Source organism: Cyanistes caeruleus, chromosome 5, assembly GCF_971803275.1.
Source record: "Cyanistes caeruleus chromosome 5, bCyaCae1.hap1.1, whole genome shotgun sequence".
NCBI classification, from domain to species: Eukaryota; Metazoa; Chordata; class Aves; order Passeriformes; family Paridae; genus Cyanistes; species Cyanistes caeruleus.
Genome location: NC_141705.1, coordinates 36606866 through 36627368, shown reverse-complemented (window position 1 = coordinate 36627368; position 20503 = coordinate 36606866). Strand labels below are relative to the sequence as shown.

The window sequence follows — 20503 nt, the reverse complement described above, 5'->3', positions numbered from 1 at the left end:
ATGTATTGATATGTCAGTAAAGACTACATGTAAGCTTTACTTTTATGTTATGATAAGGTACCTGGGGGGAAACAGAGGCAGGTGTGCCTGAGTCTTTTCTCACATCTTGGTTTCCACCAGAAAGAAGCCTTCCTACATGTGTTGGAAGGAACCATAATGTTCTGAAGTCATGCTTTCCATTTCTAAGGCTCTTACATGTACCAAAAGCCTACTAGTCCTCTTACAGGCACACATGGAACTAACACTTCACACTATCCATGGAGTGTTGCTGCCATTTACGTACATAAAAACCCAGGATGTGCAAATAGCAAATGTGTATTTCCAGAATACCATGTCTCCTGTGATGTATGGTTCCATAATTTGCTTACACAGAAATTAATTACCCTTGATACTTTTTTTTTTCTTTTATGGGTTAGAACCCAACCTTATTTAGTTGTTTAAACTCCTAAACCAATTTTTGCTGAATTCATTAGGCATTTTCTAGCATAAATTTAATATTTTGGTCTAGCTGTTTGTACATTACCCCGAAAAGGAAGAATTCCTTTTGTTGCCTTCTTTAGCATTTGTACTTATGTGTTGTCATTAATTTTATTTGACTCAAGTCCATCAGTTTATGGTTAAATATGTGTTCAGCAAAAATTCAGAATCCAGATTCATTAGCACAATCAATCTTGTGATGTCGTATTCACCTACTCAGAACATGTCATTCTGAGATGGGATGTAGAGTTGTATGGGCTTTCTTGTATGTACTTGCAAGTAGCAACACTTGGTGGTTGTTACTATTCAGCCAGAGAGTCAGCCTGTGTATAACTAAACCAGGGCTGCTTCTAGTTTGATGTAAAACAGTTTAAATTATCAAGGTAGCAAAAGAGATGGAGAATTGAGAGAGAAAAGTATATAGGGAGAACACAAATGCTAGAATAAGAATACTGAAATTTTTTTTTTTCTTTTTCTTCTTCAGCAGCTAGAAATGCTTTAGAAATGAGAGCTTTTCCAGTCATTATCATCTGGATAAAAGAGGTCTGTGAGCATACTTAGTTTCACAATGGAGCCTTTTAGCAGTTTTTAAAAATTCCAAAAACTGTGTTTTAAGGTCTTACAGAATGCAATATGTTTACCCTTAGGCAAAACTGAAATGGAGAAACCTATTTTCTCAAGTGCTTTTGTATCTTGTTAAACAACAACTTGAAAAAAAAAAGAAAAAAAACAACTTCCTTCAGTTGCTGACAAGGGAGATATTTACTTGAGGGACTGAAGGTAGTTCAGATTTCTTCAGAGCTAAAGAACTTGCACTGCAAAACTCTTGCTCTTCCCAAAGAATTTATCTGTGCAGTTCGACATCCCTTCCTAAGCCCTGTTTCATGCTCACTGCACAGGTGAAACTAGTGGGTACACAGAATGAATTTTGTGAAGTCCAGTCCCTGTAGGGGTCACAATGTTCAGTCAGCATTGAGATGTCTGAATACTGGTTTTATGAAGTGACACGCGAGAGCGTTCTGTTGAATTCCCCTTACACTGAAAGGATGTTGAAGCTGAAAAATTGCAATGGTAGCACATGAGGGAGTTAAGGGATTTATTAAAAAGAAATCCCAACAATCCAAACAATACTCTCAGTTATTAAACAGGAACTTCCAATGGCACCAATACAATGGTTTGTTTCCTGTTTCCTCTTAGAGCAATGTTACTGTTCCAAAATATGAGCCACAGCAAGACTTCTGTTAGTTTTTGTCTATCATATGATATTTGGATTTATATTTATCCTTTTGATAGAATAATTTTAGTGGATATATTTATTTAACTATATTGTGCTTGCAAGAGAGTCTCCTGGTACATTAGACTTGTAAATGCTATCAGGTAAAGTAACTGCATGTAATAAATATTTTTAAAGAGTAATGGTATCAAAATGCAAATAGATAACAGGAAACCAGCTGTAAACTCTACTACACAGCTTTCTTTCAGTCTTCTGCAAACTTTCCATTTAAATAACTACTTTTAGGGAAAGAAGACAGCACAGGAATAAAAGCTCGCAAAAGTAAGCTTTATCCTGCTTCTGGTAGTTTCAATAGTCTTGCAGTTTTGGAGCCAAGTGATTCACACCAGCTGTACCTATACTGAGAAGGGTACAAGTTTAATTGAAGTCAATCTGTCTGGGTCTGACTTTTAAGGAACCAGATACTTCTTCAGAGTGGATTATTTTAGAAATTTGTGCTTAAGAATCATGATTAATGCTGTTGCAGCCTGTGTTCTACCTTATGTTTTGACTTTTAAGCCCAAGCAATTTAATATTGCTATTAGAACATTAGCCTTGTTTGAACTCAAGAATTATTGAAATTAATGAGTTCATTTTAATGACATGAAAACTTAGATGTTTTGATAACCTGACATATTTTTATCAGGATGTATTAAGTTCTTCAGTTCTTTTATGTGTGAACCTCTGACTTTTATCATATTAAAATATGACAGCAGTGTTTTCTTGGAATATGTCTGCAAAAGTGGTAATAGAAGAATAAACAAACTAGATTGCAGTATGGCAAAGGTAACATAGGTTACCTTTAATATTAAAACTTAGAAATGTAGGCCATGCTAGCAGAATGTGATGGATTTTCCTCAGTATTTCAGGGATTTTTTGGAGAGCACTGAGCTCAGGACACTATGTCCTGAATATCCAGCATTCTCAGCTGACCCAAAGCAGATGTTTTCAGAATAAATCTTTATCAGCCAGGATTTCTAGCATCCTTTGCTTGAAGGTAACCAGTCATGCCTGGCATTCCTCACTTCTTGCTTACAAATCAAAAGACCTTTGAAACCCAGTTTTAAAGATGGCTTAGCAACCAGATCTGCATCATGTAGTTTGGCAAATATTTGTCTGTCCTAGAAAAAAGAAACCCTGACTGACCATGGTGGGACAATTTCACGTGGAGTCACTAAGTGTCAACCAGTTCTGTGCAGCCAGTAGTATAAAATCAGTAAGAGAATATGGGTGAGTCTAGTATTTGGGTTTCCAAACTTCAAACATGAAGTGCAAAGCTTCACTGCTACACAGGCATGAGATTTTTGTGGGTCTTCCAATGTTTCCTAGTAGAAGGCTGATCAGATGTTGTGTCCCTGGATCTGCTTTTTGAGTGTGTTTTCTCATAACTTTGAGAGCATTTCTAGAATGCATATCATATATGCCTTTTTTTTCTGGACAACTTACTGATTTAAACCTTTAATTAGTAGAGCTAGAATTTTCATGTTACTCCTATTAGCAATGAATCCATGTTTCATGTACTTCTAATTCTTAATTTTCATAAAAATACTAGCTTTTAGCAGAGAGAATCAAGAGATGGGGAGGGGAAAAAAAAAACAAAACAACTCTAGGAATATAATCTTGCATAGAAACAAAAAGCAGTTTTTACCTTTACCCAGGAATTTGGAGTTTGGAAAGGGGAAGTCAGCTTACCAATTACACCTTGTATGGGGGTTTCTTTTCTGGGTGTTCTGTGGGGATGGTGGTGTGTTTTGGGGTATTTTTCCCCCTATTGCTTATCATGAAGATGTACAGGATTTGAAAGTGCTTTGAGAATTTCTTTGCTCTGTGCCTTTGAGGCAGTCCTTTGACCTTGTATGAATAACAATAACTTAGTAGCAGCTATTAAAAAAAGCCTTACAAAAAAATTAAAGGGGAACATTGTAAAGTGCAGAGTAAATATAACTCCAATTTTGCACAAGTGATATTTTAAGGAATAAAAATCAAAGTCCTTCATGTGTTGAAGGATATAGGTATTTTTGAAACCTGTTCAGTTTAAGTGGTCCGTTTAATCTCCATGAGCTTATTGCCAGGCAGTCATATCAGAACACTGCTGGAAAGAGAAATGTTAGGGTCCAGATGTTTGATACGCTTCAAATAATTGCTTGTCAAGAACTAAATTCACTGTTTTCTCACAGTAGTTAGAAAAATAGCTTCATTTACCACAGTAAAGTTTCGGTATTTGCATTAAATAAGCTGGATATGGCTACTGCCATATTATGAGGGTTCCTTTGTAATAACGTGAACCACATATGTATGTATATATTTATTTGTTTGTTTATTTACTCTTTTCACAGACGCTTCCTTTGGGGCTGGGAGATGGACAGCTCTTTACCTGGACTGATGGCCTGAAAAGGAAGGACTGGCATGATTATGAAAGCATTCAAAAAGATGCTATGCGTTCAGGTATACATGAGTTCAGAACAAATTAAAGTGGTTTGTTTACTCATTCTTTCTTTCTCTGACTATTTGTTCTTTTGAGTCCTTTAAGAGGCATTCCTAGCAACTTTTTTTTGATTGCAGCAATATCACAAGGACATTATGTTCTGAATTAAGAGGTCAGACCAAGCACAAATATCTTATCTCTGAAAGCAGCCAAGTGACAATGTGTTTCCTGCTAGTAACTGTTCAATGATTATAAAATCTGCAAAAATGTTATCAACAAATTATTTTTCATGTTGAAGTCAGTTGTCAGACTGTGACCAGACAGAGTGTTGGTTTACAAAAGGACTGTGGATATGTTACAAAAAAATCCAAATGGTCCTTAAATCAATGAACAAAACCTGTGTTCAATACCGATAGCTGCCAAGAACCTTTGACACTTTTACCATTGTCAAACTCCAATCCTTTAGTGTGCTAAAGCAACTTCATCTCATTCTGACAGTCTACAATTATTTGAAAAAGGGAGAAAATTGTGGTTGCAAATAGACTGAAGGACACTTTGTTACAGTGAGTAATGTAATTTTAATGTACCCTCATGTGCTGCATCCCATACGTGCAGAGAGTATGGTTTGTGTTCCTCTTCTGTCATCAGAGCATGTTCAGATTTGAATTCTTCTTTTACAACATAATGTACAACTATTCAACAAAAGATGAATTAAATTAGAAAGAAGGAAGAGAAGTGGCAGTTGAATTACACCTTAATCAGTGTTTGAAAGTCATTATTTTACAAAGGCCAATCTACTATTGTAAAACAAATTATGCTGTCTTGATCCCACTGTCTTGAGACAGCCAAAACCTCCCCCAAAATATCTCTATAACTGTATCTCGTTGACAGATTCATAAGACTTGGTACGTACTTAATTTTGCAGGAGCTAGAACTAGTAAAATATTGAAAGTGTATGTTAATTTTGTAAGCTATTTTTCCCTCTTTTGAATCTTGATCACTAACTAAAGAAATTATCCTTTCCTCCCACATGTGCTTAGAAGGTAAAAAAGGGAGGGAGGGGAAGGAAATTGTTCTAGGCAATTTGGTAGCTGTCAGATCAATTGCTGTGTTCCAAATTGCGAAATGTAAAATGACAAATATGTAAGAGAGAATGTATACAAAGCAGCATGTATGTGGAAGCTTGCATATATGTGGGGAATATCATGTTTGCTGGTTGGAATGGACATGCATGGGTGCTTTGTCAATGTACTTTTAGTTTCTAAATATGTAATGTGGACCCCATATATTTTGGACAATAGCAGTAATACTTATGATTGTCTGATGGATAGCTTAAAGCATTGCCAATGTGTAGTGTAAAGCATTGGATGGAATTGGCTGAGAAAGTGAAAAATCATGTTAAGTAGCTTTGTAATTCCCAGTCCTAAACCCAACATGATAACTGTAGTAGCATGTGAATAATAAGATATTCTTATTTACATTTTTTAAGAAAATTTTATTTTTTTTAATTTTGCTATTTGCTAAGTTTGACATTTTTGAGATCTATTTTAAATAATTTATATTTTTCATCATTATTCAATAGATTAAAATACCTTTTTATGCTCTTTTCTTTGAAAATCACAATATGGTAATACAAATGCAAAGCTTTATCATCAGTGCACTCTTTTAGGACATACTATATAATTTCTCTTCCTAATAACATTAGCTGAAGTACACTATTAGTTAAAAATCTGTCTGAAAGCACAATATGAAAGGGCTTCTTGGAATATTTCAGGAAAGGCAGTTGATGCTTGTCATACAGAAAAGAAGTATATTTTTAATTCAGTCTGGCTGTTTATAGCTTACAATTTCCTAAGCACTGAGAATGTGAATTTCATAATTTAGGAGAGGTACTAGTTTCTTCATGACTAGTACTGTTTCATGGATAAATATTTTGATCTCTTTTCATTCCACCAATTAAAACCTATGTTTCTGAATTTGAATGGTGTCTCCTCTTGAAGTTAAGAGTAAAGCCTTTTGCAAGACATGCAGAAGAAAAAGGTATTATTTTTGTTTATTTTAAGTTCTTTAGCTCATCATTTTTTGTCTCTAAAATTACAAATGATCTTGCATATAAATCCTGAAATGAGCTTGTGTTGCTTTTGATTTTTCAGGGCTTTGTTGGAACACCTGAGGTTTAAATGTCTGTTTATGATGCTTCTGTTGTTACTTCACATGGTGTTAGCATGGTGATGCTACTTGAGAAGGTACTTGAAGTGAAGGATGGAGAAGCAAAACTTTACACATAACCAGAACTTAATTTAAAAGCGCTTGTCAAGACTTCCAAACCAGTTCTAACAATATTACTTGGTTAATCTTGATAGAATTCAAGAAGACAAGGAAATGCTGTTGTGTTGCAGAAGTACTAATTATTATACTGTTGGGGAACAGGGAAGTTACTCATTTAGTTACCAGTTATCCAAGCTCTTATTTACACAGTGTCAGAAAGGAATATATAATGACTTAAATATACTTCTTACAATCTTATCAATACAGAATAGATGTAGTGAAATGAAAATTAAGTTCATTCAACCCACGTCAACCCAATCACTTCCATTCTTTACTGAATATTACTGTTGTCATTAGCTCAAAAGCAGTGACTGAAATATAGGAAAAGGAAAGCAAAAGATAACTTTTTTTTAAAAAAAAAAAATAATTCCTAACTAAAAAATTGTGATAAATACATTGGAAAGAAAGAAGGAAAAAAAAAAAAGAAGTTTAATTGCTTCCATTTTCTAAAGTGAGCCATTAAGTGAATCAGATATTACAATGGAGTGGGAGGGAACAAAATAAGCTAATTGGAGAAACTGACTTTAGTGGAGTTGATAATTTACTCCAGCTTTTTGACAAGAAAACAGAATTTGAAGACCTGTTTCTATTGATTTCTTTTCCTTTGGGAATACAACTGATGACATGCCTTGATGAATAATATATTTAATTTGCATTAAAAATATGAGAACTGCAAACAAATGCAAATCCTACATCTGTCAGTTTTTGTTTTGGTAAGTAATAAACAGTGTCTTCTGTATTTCATAGTGGTGGGTGTAGCCTACATGAATGCAACCTGTGTAGCAATGACCCAGGTAGCTCCTGGTGAGTGGATTAGCCCAGCTACAACAAGGTCTGTTGTGTCAGGGCACTGTAAATCTACCTGTATCTCTACAGAGAGTAGAAATCCTGGATGCTGAGACGTCTGGCTTTGCCATGAATCAGTTACTGTAGTTGCCATTTCTTTGTTTTATCAGAGACTTCCCTACATCATACATAGGGAAGTCTCCCTCCTCTGTATAGGGAGGAGTCCAAAGACATTGCTACCAAGATGTTCATTTCAGGGCATGGCAGCTTCTGTGGCTCTGATAGCACTGGTTTTCCATGGTTTCTGTGCAGAACTAGGAGTCTGAGATCCCTCAATGCTCCCATGAGGGATGAGACTCACAGGAGAGAGCCATGAAAGCCTAGGGTAGTAATTCAGAAGCATCCATGAGAAGACATCATGTTGATTTCACCTCTAACTTTATGTCCTGGGTAGTGAGATAAAAAGTCCTCAAGAATCAGTCAATGTCATTGTTCTGCCATTTCTGAAAGTTGTTTTATCTATTTCACTCGAGAAATTCTCAGCTTTAGCATCAATTACAAGTAGTAGCAGTAATGATGAATTACAAGCCTTCTCAGGCAAGAGGAAGGATTCATATGTGTGATTCTTGGGCTTTTAAAGAAGTGCAGATTGAATGTTTATATTCAGATATGGTGCTGTTTCTGATCATGACAGCCTATTTCTAACTACAAGCTATAACTTTTAAAATGTAAAGTGCTACAAAAGGGTACCAGATTGAATAGAAAAAGGGAAAAAAATAAGGTTTTATTTTTGAAAGCATGTAATCAATTCTATCAGTGATATTAATAACTGATAAGATTAAGTAGAAGGAGTATATATTGCAAGGGGTCTTTGGTTTCAATTTTTATTCTTTAAATGCAGTCTTTCATTTTTTTCTTTCTAATGCTTTGGAGGTATTTTTGCCTGATTGCATGTGTATGCTGAAATGATTGCATTCTATGAGCTGGATTGAAAATTTAGTGTAACAAACTAACTTCTGAAAGAATGGTAAAATATAAGAAGCTGTGTTAATATAAATTTAGAAAACCGTTTGTCTTCAAAAGAAATTGGCTAAGGAATAGAATATGTGACTTCAGAGATATGGCTGTCAATACTTTCATGTTTGACTGTTGAGCCATTTTGATCTTGTCTGCTAATAAGATCTCAAAGGAAAAACCTTTTAGAATGTACTGTAACACCTAGTGTCTATTCCAGCAGTTACTGAGCCATTTGCAGTCTTTATTCCTCCTATTTGTATATTTAAATAGCATGTGGAAGCCTTTTGATGAGGGAAGGATTTAAGGTTATAATTCTTTCCTGTATTCAGTATTGTCTTTACCTTTCTGCTTCTTTAAAATGTTACCTTGACTGGGAGAAAGGGATTTTAAAGATCTTGACCTTTACATGCCTCAGTGAAGGCATTTCACAGAGATTAGTTCTATAAACAAACAGACGGTGTGTTCTATAGTTCTACAAACAAACATTTATACAGATTAGCTTTATAAACAAGCTAAGCAGAGATATTGAAAAATAAGTGACCTGTACATGTTTGTGATGACAGTAGAAATAGATTGGAGCTCTGTATTCTTGGGGTAGAATGTCAAAAAGAGGCAAAAGACACGAGCACTTTAGTACAGCAATAACAAATAGTGAACACTGGAAATTTTACTTCAGTGTCACTTAAAGAAATTGTGCACTGGTGATCCTTTTCTATCACTTCTGCTAAAATATTTGGTTAATCCTTGTAATAATTTTGAATAGTGGTCATTCTTAAATTCAGAAGAACTGGTCAAGCCTAGTGCCAGTGTGTTTCTAGAAAATATGAGACAGCATGATACAAAAAACAAAAGTAATTGTAATTCCCAATTGTCTATGAAAAAAATTAGTTCTGTAATACTTATACAGATAAATGTTAATAAAATTTGTGCAGGAAGAGAAGTGTATGCTAAAATACTGATTTACTTTTGCCATATTTCATAGGGAATTATGCACTGGGAATTTTGTCAGCATTATATATTAAACAAGTTTACTAAATTTAATTTAAGTCTTTGAACTTGCAATTCCTTTAGAAAAATTGGTGAATTTCCAGTATAATTGGAACTGTAGTGGTAGCCAAGGTCTCAATAAACAGTCGTAACTTAATTGTTCATAGCATTAATCATGAATATGGTTCATGCAGTTTACAATGTATTGTTTATAAAAGAGAAAAATGATTGTCAGTTTATCTTAATGCAAGTCTGACACGATTAAAAAATTCTAGGCAGTAATGTTAATCATGGCTTGTCAAGGAGACAGCACATACAGGATGTGTAATATGAAAGATAGATGCAATCTACTGCAGTTACATAAAGTGTTTCAAGTATTAAAATGCATTTGCTCCATAAATTAAGGGCTACAGACTGTGATCTGATTCTACCACTCTTAATGGTCTGGATGTCCAATTGAAAACAGTGAGATCAGCCTGGAGCTGGGTGCCAAGAACAATAAAACTATTATACTCTCAAATACTGGTTTGGAAAGTGAATTTTTTTTTTTTCAGTGGTGTTTTCTTTAGAAGTTTAAACCCTGATAGCTAGAAAATATGGTTTGGTGTTTTGGTTTTTTGTTGTAAGGCCTTAAGATTTTCTCTGGGTAACTTCAGAGTGGCTTCCTCAGATTGTGAAATGGAATATCACAGTATTATTTGAGTGGTAGCTTGGGTACACATTTTCACTGGATCTCAAGTTACAACTTTATATTACATTGCTGCAGAAGAAGCTAGGAAGTATAAGGCTGTAGTTGCACAAAATTTGTCTCTGTCAGAAAACTGTACATGACAGGACTAACTCTTGCCACTTAAATCTATCCATAAAAACAGTTTATAGGTGGCTGTAAGTTAGAGCCAAGCTTCTATTTTAAAGCACAATGCCTCTGTTGCCTTGGCCAGATATGAGGCCATTTTTATGGCTGAAGTAAATGTGATTCTTTCCCTGTTCTTTCCTGTCCCCGCCCCTACCACACACATGAACTTTGGAAACTCAGCAGTTAAACCATTTAAATGTAATTAGAAAGCTAATTTTTAAGAGCTACCAGGTTGACCAAGGAGGAAGAAGCAGACTTTGTAATATGACTCCTGTTATTTAGAACACTGAAAATTATCTTCTGTGTGCTTTTCTGTGCTGGGAATTGGCATGTTGATTTTTACCTTGATAGGCAGGAAGAAAATTGTATTTCCAGAAACTTGGCAAGAAATAGCTATTGACTCTCACTGTATCAGTGATACATATTCTCAAATGAAACCAGTGTCCAAAATTCAAGAAGTACTCTCTTAGAAGAACTATTAAAGTTGCTAGGCTTTCATCTTTTTCTGTATTTTCATCTGTGCAGGGATATGTGGTTTCAAATCTCTAAGAAAACAAAGTTTACTGTTTAGTACTTTCTCCCATGGTATTTGAATGTTGATTTGAGTGCTCACACATTTTTAAAAAGAAAGATACAAACAAACCAAAGCAAAAAAAAAATTAAAAAATAAAAACAATAAGAAGCAGATGCCATGTGCTTATGGTAGTCCCTAGTATTACCTGTTCAGTAAAGTGGTGAAGACCTGTCTTCATGGACTTACATCAGTATTAGTGATCAAGAGCTGATATTGTTGAATGTATTTAATGGGTAATACTTGGGGATTTAATAGAGTTGCTGCCTAAAAAAAGAGGAAACTTGACTTAAGAAGTTTTGTGTTTGGGGTTTTTTGTGAGTGAGGGGTATGAGAGGACGTGTCAGCTAAAATGGGTCTTTTAATTTGGCATTTGCACTCTAGAATGATGGTTCTGATTTGGACTCTGTTTGGCATCTTTGTGCTTAAACATTTTCAGGCCTATCTAAGTAATGTTTAGTAGGAATTCTTGCTAGGTACTTGGCTGGTTTGGTTTTATGTTTGTTTGTTGTTTTTTTTTTAGAGAGAGATGTTTTGTAGTAATTCTGGAAAAGGGATTTTATCTGCATAGTCTTCAGAAACATGGGGCTTATTTACAGAGAGTTTGGAATAACCAAAAAGCTTAGAGACCTTCAGGCTAGACCTGTCTGTATGTAAGGAGGGGGAGAGCTCTATAGACCATCTAAATTGATCTTATTAGCTCTTGTGATGGGTGTAAAAACAATCAAGTTTGTCACTTCAAGGCAATTATTGCTTGACTCAGTGGAACAAAGAAACATTGCTTAGTTTGCTGTGAAAACTGAAATATGGAAAAGAAGGAGAGAAGCAGGGGACATAGCTACATACACAAAAACACTTTTGGAGTATTGTTTTAACCTTTTTGACTTCAAAAAGCCAACAAGATGCTTAGATTCTTGAAAAAAAAAAAGAATAAAACCCAATAAATAGTGCCTACTTTCCTGTCATAGCTTCTTTCTTTTGAGGATTTGAATTAAGTTTGCAAGTAAAAAAGTCTGGTATAGTTATCTGAATGCAGTTTATGACTGAAATATGTGTAAGGTGACTTTCTTTCTTTTCCTTCCTGTTTTCATTAAATAAGCTGACAGAGGAAAATTATTGGACTGGTGAAACCATTTGTCTGACATCCAGTGAATATATGTGAAAAGGCAGAGATGTATGATTGTTTTGCTATAATTTACTTTATAGACACTAGCTCATCAAGTTATGCCCTGTAATCACTGCTTCTCAGGGAACAGAGCTACCTTTTGAATGGGATTGTGTAATACAAAGTTGTCTGCCCTGCATGCTTGCAGTGAAGTGTTGTCTGGGGGAATCTATCCTCCTCCTAATATAAAGAAAGTAGAAAAATAAAACAGATTTCTGGGAGTGACATTTTGTTCTGCCAACCTGCCAAGTTCTGTGAGCTACAAGGTAGAAATAAACTTTTTTACTTTTTTTTTAAGACATGTTTTAGATTGAAAGTTCTGCAGGTGATTTTGAAATGTGAATAGTAAAATTTGCCAGGAGTTTCAGTGGAAAAATGCTCAGTTTTTTAAAAAAAAAAATCAAGATGCATATTTATGTTTATTATAGGTATTCTTAAAACATGGAAACAGTCTTACTCTTGAAATTTGTCATGAAATGGTTTACATTTTTCTATTTTTAAAAGATAGCTGAAGTAATTTCAGGTTACCCTGACCATTACTTCTGTTTTACATGCTAAGTACTTAGATAGCTTGTGTGTGTTTTGGAAACTACTGTTAATGAATATGAGGTTACTGGTACTTTTACTTGCTTCTTGCATTTTTATTCCATGCCAGTTTACAAGAGGTGAGACTGATCTAAAACACAGTGGATACTGGTGTGTAAAGTGGGGAAGGAGTAATCCCCAGAGGGCAAGTTGCAGCCTTTCTAAAAGGGTACTGATTCTGTTGTCCTCCCAGATCTCCTTTCTGAGCAACTCTGGTTATTGGATACTTCAAGGACTTTTTCATTGAGAGACTAATCTATTTCTAGTATTGTCACACAAAAAGTAAAGAAGCCTCTAAATAAATAGCATTAGTTTATTTGGATTTTTTTTCTATTTATTTTGTTCCCAGCTTTCACTAGAATGGTAATACTGGAAAAACACCCAAACTTCATATGCTTCGCAAAAAGAGTGAAAGCTGTGAGTAGTTGAAGTTCTGGAAGGCTGACATTTTAATTAGCTGCTGTTAATGAGTAAGTTAAGCAAGTTACTAACATGCTGCCACTTCAGCTGAGTATTGAAATTACTTTTTTCCCCCAGTCTATATAGTGAACAATTTTTTAAAGTCTGTAATAAATGGTGATAAAGATTATATTTTTATCTTTTTTTTCTTATTTTTTCGAGGCTTCTGAAGTCATACATAGATGTTTTGAGACCCTGAGCATTTCTTGGCAATAAGTTAATTTCTCCCCAATTTGAGTCTGTTTTGCCTATGACAGCAGTTAGTGAGTGATCTCTCCCTGCCTTTATCTCAACCCACAAGCCTTTCATTATATTTTGTTTCCCCTGTCCAGCTGAGGATGGGAGTGATGGAGTGGCTTTGGTGAGCACCTGGCATCCAGCCAGGGTCAAATCACCACAGTAGAACATCAGTTCTTAATCCAGCCAAAGTCCTTTCTCATAATTTCCCTCACTATTATAAAGATGTTGGTATACTATTTAAGCAAGTACAGGAAAAATTAAATTAAATGTATGCAGAAATACATACAAAATTTTTTTTTACTTGCTTCTCTTAACCAGTTATCAACAATTAAAAAAAAAAAAATCAGAAAATACTTTTGGCTGAATCCAGACATCAGTGTTTCATAAGTTAACTTTTCCAGAGAAGTTCCCAATGGACCTATTGGGTTCCAATTGAATTATGCATAAATGTGGTCTTGGGATAAATATTTAGTTGTGTTCTGTAAGTGATGAGTTGTCCTTTTGAATAGAAAATATTTTAAACTAATTAGTTGAAAATATGTTCAGATCCTGGCTGAAGGTGGTTCACGAAGTCTCCATTTCTGTCTCTGCCTGATTCGACAGCATATATTGACTGGAAATTTCAGTTGGCTTTAGTACAGGAATCTTGCTCAAATTTGTGTCAGGCATTTGAAAAATAGTTGTCATTAATTAGACTTTTATTGTTCAGAAAGATGTGAATCAATGGCAAGGGAGGAAAAGGGCTGTGGAGAGCTGTACTATGCTCAGAGCAGGTCAAGCATTAAGTTTAGCTCTCCTTACCACTGGAATGCCAGTCAGTTGTAGAGCTCTTTAAAATAAAGAATGCGTTTTAAACCATTTTAAAAACCATGCATTGGTTTTTTACCATGTATTTAATCGTTAGTATTGCCTTTTATCATGAATTTAAAGATGTGTGATAAAAGGCAATACTAACAATTGCAGCATTAGTGTCTTTTATAAGAAGAAGGAAAGGCAGTGGCTGTCAAGTGCAGTGATAGTGAGTAAATGGAGCAGTGTATGTAGTATCGAAAGTTTTCACCAGAGAAATGTGTATGATTTGCCAAAAGAAAACACAAAAAAGAGAAGAACATTGAGATCCAAAGTGTTACCTTGGGTGTGATAGAACAAAATGCATTTTGTTCTAAGTAAGAAGTACTTACACAGGCCAGTCCCAAGAACATGGCATTACTCGTCTCAGCCATTCATCTGGGTTTATATTGCTTGCCTTGATGATAATTCTTGTATCTCTGAATTTGTAGGGGTGCCTGTTTTTCATACTATCCCTGGTAATTATTTGCATACTCAGCTTATAATGTATAAATCTGAACAGACCTGAAAAAGCAAAAAATCATTTCTGTACTACCTGAGAAACTTGCCCTGAGTGAGCAAACACTGCTTGCTTATTGGCATTCTTCTCAGACTTGCAGAAGGAATAAGTTTGTCCTTGTCACTGAGTCAACATGTGGGGAATCAGATGGGTTAGTTCTGCTTCTTGGGTCTGCCTCAAGCTTTAACTGTGAATATTTACTATCTCCATATGTAAAAATGGTTATTATATATATCTATATATATCTGCATGTGTGTGTATATATATATGTGTATGCCTATGTATATGTATATTTATATATTTGTTGTTGCTGGTTTTTTGGGTATGTTTGTGGTTTATTTAATTTGGGGATTTTTTTGTAGGGGTCCTACAGGTTAAATCCAAATTTACTGGGAGCCATGACAGCTCTTGTGTTCTCTGGAGGGTATACATCATGGAATAATGCTTCATGTACAAGAGTGACTACATTGTTGTACACTGTTGACTCACACTCATTTTTTCAGGTTATTCCATCTTCTTCATATGGCAGCCACAAAGACAGCTTCTGGAGCTAGTTTAGCTCCAGAAAGAAAAAAAAAAAGGGGGGGGGGGGAAAAGAAATATTCCATATTAAGAAATTTATTCCATGGAACATCCTATTTGTTTTCCTATGATAGTATATGGTAAACAGTACATGGTTATTATATGTCTTAGAATGAAGAAAAACAGAGGAACAAGGATAACTCTTATGTTAATTACAGCTGTTACGACCCTATCATTTGAAACACTACCTGTGAAACTGTAATTTTGCATTAATTTTGTGGATTTCTTTGGTTGTTGTATCTAACCCTGTTATGGACACTTTAGTCTGAGCTTTTTAAAGATATCTGTTTGACCATACACATTAATTAGATATGATTTTCTGGTATTTGAGACTGTTAGAATGCCATTCTTGAGGCATTTTGTATGAATTAATTCATTCAAGTACTGAAACAAATACCTTACCATTATTAGATCTTTTTTCAGGTCATGTTCCGTAGTAGATACTTTTTATCCTAGCAGGTCCTTCAGTTACTAAATGAAAATGTGAGGCCTTTTTTATGGTTGAATTCTGTTCCTCACATGCTTGCTCATTCAATGTTTGGCTCTGATTAATGATCTACAGCCAGTCTGTTCTAATGTTAAATGAAAAAACATTCTGCTGGCTGCGGCATTTGGTGATAAGTAGTTAGACTAAATAGAAGATGTACTGTGCATCCCTTGGCTACAGAGTTATGATTAGATTCAGCTCAGCCTGCAGAATACTACTGAGGATATTGCTTCTCTGCTGCAGTGATAGAGCAACTCATATCAAAACAGCATGTGTTGCTGCTTATCAGGCATTGTACACTGTGGCATTCTAAATACACTGGACAAACCAAATAGTACGGTCTATTTTTTTTCTTTTATTTTTGCTAGATTTATTAAAGTGGAAATGGGGGGATTAGAATGAGTCTTTCCACCCAGCAAGCCATTGTAGTACTTGCAGCAAGTTTTAAAAGCCATATCTTTTAAGAAAAATTCTATTTCTTATTTTTGTGAAATGTTTATTCAAGCCTTTGGGCAGTTGACTTTTCAGGGTTCGTATGCAGTCATTCTGCTAAAACAAAACAATCCCACTGGTTTACCTCATGATATATTTTAAAACAATCACTTCCCTCACACACATACACATTGTATTTTTACTCTGCAATGTCTATGTTGGAAATTTAGAGGCTGCATTTTTAATGTTTCAAATAAATGAAAAGGGGGAGGGGTACTTTAATGTTCCCTAAAGTACAGGCTGTCAGATTCAGAAATTAATTATTGATTACTTAACTGAAAATGACTAATTGAAAAAATGCATATATAACCACAGTTTCTTGTTTCTATGTCAGTCATTTCATATTGGTTATTTGAAAGATACAGAGTTGGATTTTTCAAATGGTTACCTGTATAATACCCTTCTGCTACAATACCACTGCCAACAGTAAAAGCCAGGTTGCATATTAAAGTGACATCCAGTAAAAGGCCTAGATACCTGCAAGAATTAATCTCAAGAGCACTGAGCTAATTTTTTCTTCTTGCAAATTAATTAACTCAACAAACAGTATTTTATTACAGATAAACAGGTAACATATAAAAGCTAATTCCTAAAGTATAACAATAATAATTTTTCAATCCCTTTTGTAAAGGCAACAGCTAGGCCAGCTGATTGTCCCCCATTCCTGAGCCAAATTCTGCTTTACTTGTGGGAACTGTGGAGTTCTGTGAGCCAACGAGCCCCAGATGAAGTTTCCAGAGCTTTGTGCTGTGACCTGGGGCTTTTGATACTCTTCCAGATGTTGTTGTTGCTTGCTCCACTTGGTACATTCTTCTGCTCACTGCCACTACTACTTATCATTTTTGTGCTTCTCAGCATGACCTACTGTCATTTAGTATCATTTTCTCTTGTTTCCAGTTTAAAGAAATGTGCATGAAATCCTAACATGTCCTTCATGTATACAGAGTATTGGTAATCTGCTTCTCCCGATTTGTGAAGTCTTAAAAAAAAATCTTGAGCCATTTTTTTCCCTTGCAGTCTGACACAGGGGTTATGATCTTAAATTAACATGAAGAGTTGTCCTAGGCCTGTTAAATATGTGGAAATCTGGCAATTATATTAAATAAAGTTACGAAGCTGTAATTTTCCTTTTTTTTCCCCCACTTGTATATTCTTTTTATAGAAATGCTTCTCAAACATCTGTAAAATAAATATATTTGAGAGGTTCCTCTTTTTGCCTCTCATTTCCTTTCTTGGATGTGCTCTTCCTTTACCTACTTCCTACCAACTGTGGGTTGAGGAATGGCAGAACACATCACTGCTGTAAGTAGGGATTTCATTCTGTATTAGTAACAGGTTCCTCTCATTTTTATCTGAATAGATAAGCAAACAATACTCCAAAGGTCCAAGTACAGTACAATTTGAATGTACTCTCCTGTTTTTTTAAGGAGCATGTTCTTCTCTGATTTTTTTTTTTTGTTTGGTTGATTGGAGGTTTTCTTGGTTTCTTATTCTTGTGGTTTGATTGTCTTGTTGAGGTATTTTTGTTTAGTTCTGGATGTGAGCAGGCAGGCAAATAACAACATTTAAAGTTTTATGCTTTTTTTAGCTTTCTCTCCCAACCTATGCTATTTGTACAAAGCTATTCCTGAAGAGAGAAGCAATTTAGTTCATATTTCTCCTGCTGACATCATATTACTGTAGCAGCAATCCAGAGAGGACAAAGCCTCATATTTGCTCCTGATAACATCTCTGTACCACTTACCAAGGACTACATGATCCTTGGAAAAGAAAACCTGTATGTACTACTGTCATCTGAAGATGGATAAAATAGTAGGGATTTTAATGCTTCCTAACAGAAAACTGAGTGAATTTTTGATTGTTTTCTGTAATAGTTCGATACTGAAAGTGTAATAAATACATTTTATTATACATTTATAATGAAATAATTTATTTGTGTGTGAAAATTTATTGTTCAGGATTTCCTTGACAAGGCTTTTGCATAAGTAAGATTTGATTACTTCTTTAATGCTAAGAAAAAGCCTTTTATACTGCCTCAGACCTTGACAGAGTTGTGTAATAAATAATTAGAAGTGTTGTAAATCTTAGTGCCTTTTTAAGCTCCTACAAGGTAGTGATTAAATATTTTTTAAAATATACTTTTGATCATATTTTCATTGATTTAAAATCAATTACATTCCTTTCCCTATAATATAAATTAGGGTAATGAAATTGTACAACTGAGATACTCTGAGGAGTTTAGAAAAAGTAGAATAAACTTGAGATAAATGTATTTCTGTTTCTGATGCAAGTTTTATGGACTCTGAGGAAACCTATAGTCAGTTTTCCTCCTATTTCTCATAGCATTTATAGAAATTTAAAGTTGGGATCCACCTCAATAGATGACCAGAGTTGTATCAACCATCTCTCTGAGGCATGTTATCCTTTCTTGCATGCGTATACATGGATCCCAAAGTTCCCTGGATTGCCTATTCCATTGTTTTACTGGTCATACAGTTAGAAAAATGTTTACTTTCAATCTGAAAAGCCGTATTATGTACATATAAATATACACCTACACATTTTTTTTCAATTTGGGTAGTTCCATTTGATATGAAGGGAATTATTTTAATGTGAGACATGCTGTTTTAATTTCTGTCTCAGTAACAAATTATCAAAGATCATTCATGCACTTATTAAATTAAAATTTTCATCCATTTTACTGGAAATTAACATAAATATGCAAAACCACAAACAGCATTTGCTCAAAACAAACAATTCCTTTTCTAGTGTGAAAGGAGAATGTAATTCTGCACCCTGCTCTCCTGTCTGTGAGGAAAAGGAAAAATCAGGAATACAATGATTCTGTTTGTACTCAAAAGGAAATTCACTTCCAAAAAGGCAGAATGGGCTGACAGTTTGAGTTGCTAATCTGTTTTACTTATCTAAATAATATTAAGTTGATCTCCACAGTGAAAGATGGGAGACTTGTATACAACTGTGCACTAGGAAAACTTCAGACATTATGTAAAAGATACCACAGATTGCTTTAAACAGAGTTTTTGCCCTTTGACTTGGCTAGTTGCCATATCAGGGATCAAAAAGGTTTGTTTTGTGAAAATTTATGTGTCAAAATGATGTAAGATATCTGACTCAAATGTTTTTATTCTGTTGCTGATCTTCATTTCCCATTTTACTTCTCACTATCTTTGAGGCTGATGTGTGACTGCATTCGTTTGGAGTTTGTGTTTCTCTGTCTACCTTTGCTAAGAATTACAATCAGTCTCCTCTCATGGGACTTCAGTTCTGTACTGAAAGACTGTGAGAACTTCCATGAGAGAGGATGAGCTTGTTAGCTGAGCTGTGCTAAATTCTTGGTGGAATATTTAGAGATAATTCCTAATATATATTTTAAAGAATGGCAGAATTAACTTATATAAAATAATAGTGCACTGTAAGTAAGAAGACTTAATTGTAGGTTTAAGTATTAAAATAAAATCCTTGTATGTACTAAAGCAATTAGCACATGGAGAATTCTTATTCCCTACTACTGTTTTAGAGTTAAAGGATGCTTGAATGCTTGAATTAAAGGCTGTGCTTAAATACTTATGTGAATTATAGTCTTGACTTGGTATGGCTGTGTAGTCATGCCTGAGTAATCTAATAGCAGTGAGTATAAACAGTAAATAATTCAGATGTACACAGTTCTTCCCCACAGACACTGAGTGGCTTATGTTCTTTATCCACTTGGTTTCCTGTGTTAAGATGTCAAGCAATTGCTTAGCTTCTTGAACTTATATGGCAAAGCCAATCTTTTTTACCAGGCCTGCTGAATTATAAATAATGTTCATCTGAATGATAAAAAAAAAAAACCTGAAAAGAAAACCCAAAAGACCCTGAAATGAGAACCTGTTGCACACAAACTATAAACAACCATTTGTTGTTTATAGTTTTGAGCAAGGTCCCCTATCTACTGCATATGCAAGTAGTGCAGAATTCCTGTTGCATTTTCAAACTGATTTACAGTTGATCTATTTTGCCAACAATATCACTGTTCTCTTTATAATTATAGTACCTGGAAAATATACCAATGTAGCTGATCCAGAGCCATTATTCTACAATTAGACTTTTGTACTGAGTATACAGAATGGTTTTTATATTCTTGTTTCATCTTAACCATCTTCCCTTTGAACCATCTGTTGAACAAGAGGGTTTATTCTCCTCCTGCTGTATCTGCATTATATGTAAGCAGAAGATGCCTAACTGAGGTGTCCTTGAACTATCTTTTCTCACAAGTTGTCAAGAATAGAACTGAAAATTTTTAGGGCTAGGTATACAGTGTATGGTTTCCTAGGAGACTGTAACATCCCTGAGTAGGGCTGAAATATCCTTATAGAGTATCTAATACTTGGTCAAGCTAGTACTTTATCTTGATGCCTCCAATAT

General features: G+C 34.7%; 1 protein-coding gene across 4 annotated transcripts in view; it reads left to right on the top strand.

Annotated features, from left to right (window-relative positions):
• The window catches only part of GALNTL6 (polypeptide N-acetylgalactosaminyltransferase like 6), a 424227-nt gene that overhangs the window by 156094 nt on the left and 247630 nt on the right, over window positions 1–20503 (top strand). For 3 of the 4 annotated variants that reach the window (XM_086890290.1, XM_086890291.1, XM_023924966.2), the window contains exon 2: window positions 4087–4195. In XM_086890290.1, coding sequence (XP_086746416.1) covers window positions 4087–4195 — 109 coding nt within the window. Of the gene's footprint in view, window positions 1–961; window positions 1021–4086; window positions 4196–20503 lie in introns of all 4 variants that reach the window. The other variant, XM_023924965.2, reaches the window with a different exon arrangement.